The sequence below is a fragment of the Otolemur garnettii genome, unplaced genomic scaffold (genome assembly GCF_000181295.1).
Source record: "Otolemur garnettii isolate 467f Iridium unplaced genomic scaffold, OtoGar3 scaffold00056, whole genome shotgun sequence".
Classification (NCBI taxonomy): domain Eukaryota; kingdom Metazoa; phylum Chordata; class Mammalia; order Primates; family Galagidae; genus Otolemur; species Otolemur garnettii.
Window position 1 is genome coordinate 8,862,543 of NW_003852451.1, and position 7,244 is coordinate 8,869,786.

At 38.6% G+C, this 7,244-nt stretch overlaps 1 protein-coding gene and 1 long non-coding RNA gene across 4 annotated transcripts in view; one reads left to right on the forward strand and one right to left on the reverse strand.

Moving 5' to 3' along the window:
• Positions 1-7,244, forward strand: part of SERAC1 (serine active site containing 1) — a 48,170-nt gene that overhangs the window by 28,066 nt on the left and 12,860 nt on the right. For all 3 annotated transcript variants that reach the window (XM_003792407.3, XM_023514625.1, XM_023514626.1), the window contains 2 exons: positions 69-182; positions 2,296-2,458. In XM_003792407.3, the coding sequence (XP_003792455.1) occupies positions 69-182; positions 2,296-2,458 (277 nt within the window). The remainder of the gene's footprint in view (positions 1-68; positions 183-2,295; positions 2,459-7,244) is intronic.
• LOC111726179 overlaps positions 1-7,244 on the reverse strand; it is a 25,945-nt gene that overhangs the window by 7,554 nt on the left and 11,147 nt on the right. The gene's annotated exons all lie outside the window — the stretch shown is intronic.

A 7,244-nucleotide genomic window follows, 5' to 3' on the forward strand; every position in this document is an offset into this window, starting at 1 on the left:
AAAAAAAAAAAAAAAAAAAAAATACTAGTCACTTTTTTCAGTAAAAATTGTAATTGTTTTGCTTCCAGGGTGGCTTATGGTGTTTTGGAGGTAATGGGCTTCCTTATGCTGAAAGTTTCGGAGAAGTCCCTTCAGCTACAGTGGAAATGTTCTGTTTAGAAGCTATTGTAAAGCATTCAGAGGTAACTTAACATTTTCCAAATGTGATTTACTTTTCCTGATTATGTTGAAGAAATTATACAGGTTGGTTTATGCAAGGAAATCATTTATTATAAAAGGAAGAAAAGGCTTTCACTTGTTTTAAAATTTCTGCTTTTTCCCCATTTTAATTGTCAGAATTAATCATGATTTAATCAACACCAATATATGAGTTTAATTTTTCCAAATATTTCTAAAAATGTGTTTAATCTTAATTGCATAGAAAGAAAGCAATCTGTCATCTAACTATGGCATTCACCTTTGAGTCTTGCTGTCTCTGCTGCCTTTCTCAGATTACGATCGTGCATAATGTTTTCATGTAAATAATTTCCATTAAAACAGCTGCCAAAGGTGTGACAAGATTAAAAAACCAAGGAAATGGTAGATGACCATATGCTTGAATTACAACTCTAGCATATGTTAATGATTTTTTAAATTTTTGGTATTGTGGAAACTTTTCTATCATGATAACAGTTTAACTTAAAAAAGAGAAAAGAAACAGACCTTGTGGTGCTCAGACATAGTGCAGAAACATTGCCCAGGGATGCGTTTAGAAATGTGTGTTTCCTGATGCCTTTAGCAATTTTAATCTAGTAGATTTGATATGGAGTCTAGGAATTTGCATTTGCAGCCAGCATCCCTGGTAAGGTTAATGCAAGTGGTCCATCCCATAGCAGGAGAAATACCACCCTAGAGGTTTTGAACTCTCCTAAAAGCAAGGGGCCATCTAGTCACCTTTAATTCCCACGGGGAGGACTGGGCACTAAGCACAAAGGAGGAAGTGAATGAAGTGTTATAGTACAGAAGGGAACGCGGGGAAAACCATCTTCTGAGTATTTTCTGAAGCAATAGATGCAGCTTCAGTAGAAAGTACAGTGTATGGAGTATAATATTAAAGTTACCTTTCCAGAAATCTCTCAAGTTATTATAGATCTCTTGCAATATGCTGTATGTCTAAAAGGCATTCATTTTATTGCACTAAAACTGTGATATAATAAAAATTTGGAAAATGAAAATTGTCATGTATGAGGTTGGACAGTAAAGTTTGCAAACTTATCCTAGAGACAGTGCTGCATACCTCGTTGCTGAATATCACTGTGGTCACCAGATGACCAAGGGGAGGACTTTGAATGTGACCATGGAGATATTCAGCAGTCAGGTATATAGCACTTTTTCTAGGATGAATTTGTGATTTTAATTGTCAGAGGTACTTACTGATGGCCAGTCCAAAAAGAGTTCCGAAATGCTTTGAAGGGTGGACTAGGTGCTGGCATCAGGGCATAGCTGCCCAAGGGGAGTACTTGGAAGGTGGCCATAGTGATATTCAGCAAGGAGATATGTAGCACTTTTTCTAGGATGAGTTCATAAAGTTAATCATCTGACCTCAAATGCTTAACTTGGTGTCATGTCAGTGAATAAAACTAGTGATAGGAAGAGGCAAGGCTGGTGACATCAGGAAGACTGACTTGTTAGTTCTCTTACCTTACCTTAATATATGCATTTCCTTTGTTTTTATTCCTTTGTCTCTTTTCTCCATTACAAATTCAAATCCCTTTGTTGCTTAATCTTTCTGTTTAAAACTTTTTTTGAACTCCTGAGTTTGAGGCCAGCCCGTAGCTGTTGGCATTGTGTTGGGTAGCTCATAAGGCCATGAGGTGGCTTGTATGTACCTGAGTCCTTGTTTGCTGAAGCAGAATCTGCCTGCTCTCACAGAGGACTATTTTCTGTTATCAGGTGGCAGATTTCTCAAGATTAGGGAACCATTATAAGGTAGCTCCAATTATAAATTGAAAAAAAATTCTAATAATGACATTATCAGGTAACATCCAACCAAAAGCTCAGTAGAATAAGAGTAACAGTTTTAGACGTCTTGGTAAGAAATGCCTTTGGGGACTTTTTTCAGTAATTTTGAAGCACTTCCCTCTGAGATAGGGATTGCTTCTTTATTTTAGTAAGCTGAGATGAGAGTTTGGAGTAGTTTCCCACATCTGTGTCCTTGAGCAGGAGGTCCCTGGCTGTCCCCATCGAAGTGCTGTGTCATTTCTTGTAGTGAGTTTATGCAGTATAAAGTGAGCTTTCCTTCATTTATTGTGCTAGATATCCACACATTGTGACAAAATCGAAGCAAATGGAGGCTTACAACTACTTCAGAGGCTGTACCAGTTTCACAAGGACTGCCCTAAAATACAGAGAAATATAATGCGTATCGTTGGAAATATGGCTTTGAATGAACATCTTCATTCCCCTATACACCGCTCAGGTAACAACTTTATATGCTTAGTATTTTTATTCAGTTCATTATTCTCTCTCCCATATACATAAATTTTTCAGTGGACTTAAGATTCTACGTAGGGTTAGTTATGGGTCCTTAGAACATATTACTGCATACTCTGGTGGGGCAAGGAATTGTTTGAGATATGGATAATCTATATTTAAGACAGTCACTGTGTAGATGATCACAGGAGAGCAGATTTTGCCCTGATGACCAACTAATTGTGTAATTTTTGATGTGATTGGTTATCCAAGTGGCATAGTCAGACTAGAAAGAGGCTCCCTCCCTTACTCTCTTCTTTCCCTCTCACTTTCCCTCCCCTTCCATCAGTATTGGTATATGAATTCCTATGTTTAATGCTTTATAATTTATTGTTGTACTTAATAATTTGATGCCAGATTATCCAGCTTTGGCTCGTTGGAGCCCCAACAAAATGGCCTATGTCCTTGTGATATGCCCACTTCATTGGGGTGGGGGCATTCTTACTTTCTGGTATAACAAGATATTTCAGGCTCATTTCTCTGAGTGATGCTGATCTCTTTTAGTGGAGAACGGTGATTAGAGACTGAGATCTAGGTGGTAGATTGTTCCTGGGGTATCTTTGCTTCTTGGCTCTTTCAGTAGAATGGGCATTCTTAGTTCATTTTCACATGGCTGAAGGGCAGGCAAATCTTCACCTATTGACACTGCATGAAGCCTCTTTTAATTTTTCAATTATTTTATTTAAAATTTTTAAGTTAAAAATTTTTATAGATTATGTAATAACTTCATATTTATAGGGTAAATACGATAATTTGATGCAAGCATATACTGTATAATGATCAAATCAGGGTAACTGGGACAGCCATCACCTCAAACATGAAGCCTGTTTTATTTTTGTTTTTTAATGAAACAGAATCATGCTTTGTTGCCACTTAAGGCAGTGGCATCGTCATACCTTACTGCAACCTCAAACTCCTAGGCTTAACGGATCCTCCTGCCTCAGTCTGACATTCAGGTGTGTGCCACCTTGCATGGCTAATTTTTTTATATTTAATAGAGACGGATCTTGCTCTTGATCAAGCTAGTCTTCAATGCCTTGGCCTCAGCGAGCTTCTCACCTTGGCCTCCCAAAGTGTTAGGATTACAAGAATGAGCCATGGCACCAGCCATGAGGCCAGCTTTATAAGGCCTTAATCCTATTGAAGGTGGAGGAGCCCTCATGGCCTAATTACCTCGTAAAGGCCCACCTCTTAATATTGTCACATTGGTAACACCTGAATTTTGGAGGGGACACATCCAAACCATAACAGCACTCAAGTAACATTTAAAAAATATAGAAAGAAAAAAATCTTCATTTACTTATATATCTATTTACTTATTTAAAATTTTTTTACTTATTTATTTTTATATATATATTTATTATTTTTTATGTACTTATTTACTCATTCATTCATCAATAAATGACAGGGTCTTACTCTACCAGGCTGCAGTACAGTGGCATCATCATAGCTCACTGCAACCTCAAACCCTCAAGGTTAAGTGATCTTCCCAGCTGAGCCTCTCAAGTAGCTAAGAGCATAGGCTGGCACCACCATGCCTGGCTAACTTTTCTGTTTTTTTTATAGAAACAGGGTCAGGCTGGTCTCCAGCTCCTGGCTGCAAGTGATCCTCCCAGCTTGGCCTCCCCAAGTTCTAGGATTACAAGTGTGAGCCACCACCCCCGGCCTCATATTTATTTATAATCTCTAGTGTTTTTCCTTTTCCCCATATATATGAATTTATATCTGATACCATTTCCCTCCAGCTTAAAGACTTTCCTCTAGTATTTGTTGTATGTTGGGTCTGCTGGCAATAAATTCTCTTGCCTTTCATTTCTGAAAACATCTTTATTTTGCCTGTATTTTTTATTCAGGAAAAGATATTTTCCCTGGAAAAAGAATTCTTTGTTCACAGTGAATTATTTTTTTCTGTCAAGACTTTAAAAAAATACCATCCCAGTCTCTCCTGGTGTCCAGTGTCTGATGAAAAGTCCCTTCTTAGTCCCACTTTGGTTCTGCTATGTGTAATGTGTCTTTTCTCTGGCTTCTCTTAAGATCTTTTTATTTAATTTTCAGCAGGTTGGCTCTGAAGTGCCCAAATGTTGTTTTTATACTTATCCTGCTTGGAGCCCACTGAGCTGATGAATTTTGAAAAATTTCCTGCCTGCATATCTTTGAGTAGTTATTCTTTTTGTCCTTTGACCTCTTCTTGATTCTTTCCTACAGGTCATTGAAGCTGTTCATTTTGTTCATTTTTTTTCCCTCTGTACTTTACTTTGGATGATTTCTATTGACTTCAGGTTCATTGATGAGATGGAGACTAAAGGAGTCAAAGCAGGACAACGATCTGATCAAATCAGTACCTTATTAAAGAAAAAAAAATCACTATTTTTTAGTCCTCAGTCTTTTTGGTTGACTCGAACATCTACCTCCTGGACAGCCCACTAACCACCCTGGCCTCTCAATCCCAGGACCTCATCTCCACTGACTTCCGTCTGGGTCCTGAGTCACCTCGTACTCCACTCCCACATCATTACCCGAAACCACTTTGCCTAAAAAGTCAGTAATTCAGCTCTCTGGGCACACACTCTTCTCATTCATGCGTGTTTATGTCTGCTCAATAAGGACTGGTTTTCGTCTCTCCTGAACTTGTCTATCCGTTGACCCTTTTATTCTCTTGCAGTCCATCGGGCCTTTCTGTTCTTCATGCCCCTCCTGACGCAGCTTGTTTCCATGGTCCATCATTCAGTAACATTCTTGCCAGTACCTACACCTCCCCTTCCCTTCTGTCCTTTCCAGAGCCCTCAATCCTAGATGGAATCTACTCTCTGCTTTTTCTGTGGCTGAGCATAGAATTGAGCGTAGAATTAGTAGGTCTGAGCACGGAACAATCACAGATTGGTTGTCACTGTGCTTTTGACATTAGCAAACTAAAGGACCCAAATGAAAGGAGTATTGCTCAGCGGTCACTTTTCTTCAGTCAGCTCGCCTTAACATTCTTAGCAGTGACTGTGGGTGACTGTATAAAACCATCTCCATCTTACTCAAACCTTCCACATACTCCTTTTTCTCAGAAGATGACCTCTACTTTACTGAGGTGATTAAAGCCTTAAAAGGAATTTTTCCTTAATTTCCCCCTACCAAACAGATAAGCAAATTCTGTTCTTTTCCTGTTCTCTTCTTGATAATAGGAAAGAGACGCTCTTTTAGAAAGCCTCAGCCATGCTCAGGTGCTGTCTCTTCACCAGCTCAGGAATTGCCACTCTCTGGTATTTCTGATGAGTTGCTCCCTCTCAGCTGGACCTTCTGATCAACACACATTAGAGGGAGATGCGAAAAACATAAACCAAGTCTTAACTCCACACCTCCCTAACATCACTCTCTCTTTCTTCCCTTTTATAGCTAAGCTTTTAAAAGAGTTATCTGTACTTTTTTTGCTCAGCTGCCCACACTCCATTTTGAGTTCTGCTACCTGTCCTATTTTATTATTTTTCTTAGGCATCTATATCTTCACCTCTTTTTATAGATTTTGTGTTAATCTTAACACTATCAGATCTATATATTTTTGCCTTCTGATTTACAAAAATTAAAAAACTTAATATATATCATGGTGAAGGGGTATGAAAATTGGCCCACTCATACACTATTGGTGGGAATGTAAGTTGATGCTGTTTTTTTTTTTGTTGGTGGTGGTAGTGGTGGTGGGACTTAGAATTGCCTATAAAAAAAATGTGTGGCATTTGACCTAGTAGTAATATTTTTAGGAACCTCTGCTACCTAAACATTCAAGGGTGTTATTTTTTTTTTAATTTTTTTTTTTGGGACAGCATCTCACTATGTCTCCCTCGGCTATTTTTTGATTGCAGTTGTCATTCATGCCAGGCTCGAACCCACCACCTTTGGTGTATGTGGCTAGTGCCCTACTCACTGAACTGTGGGTGCTGAGCCATTCAAGGGTATTCTTAAAGTATAGTTTATACTGCTACAAAATTGGAAACAAATGTCTACCAGTAGGAATAATGATTATATCGATAATGGCGTATTCATACTGTGTAACAGTGTAGTTGTTACTGTGTAACTGTGTAACTACCCTGGTGTAGTTAGAGTGAAGTTGATTTACTGTGTATATAGAGTGTACTCCAAGACATATTGCTGAAGTACAAAATCAAGACACAGAACGGTAGGGATGGTATGATTCCATTTAGGTAAAAATTATGCATGTAGAGCTATACTGTATATGTATAAACTGCATTTTTCAAAATTCTAACTTTGGTTATTGTGAAGATATACATGGATGTGGGAAATGATGGGAATGCTAACGCAAGACGTTTCATCATTAAATGCTGCTCTTACTTATTTATTATAATTAACATGTAGAGATGCGCATCAGTAAACAGTGGAGATACATTCTGAGCCATGGTCGTTTAGGCAGTTTTGCCTTTGTGTGAACATCATGGCATATACTTACAGAAATCTAAATGGTACAGCCTCCTATGCACAGAGGCCACTTGGTACAGCCCAGTGCTCCTGGGCTGCACACCTGGACAGCATGTCACTGTATCCAGCACTGTAGGCAGTTATAACACAACAGTAAGTATTTGTATATCTAAATATATCTAACCATAGAAAAGGTACAGTCAAAACATGGTACTGTAATCTTTTTTTTTTTTGAGACAGAGCCTCAAGCTGTCCCCCTGGGTAGAGTGCCGTGGCATTACAGCTCACGGCAACCTCCAACTCCTGGGCTCAAGCGA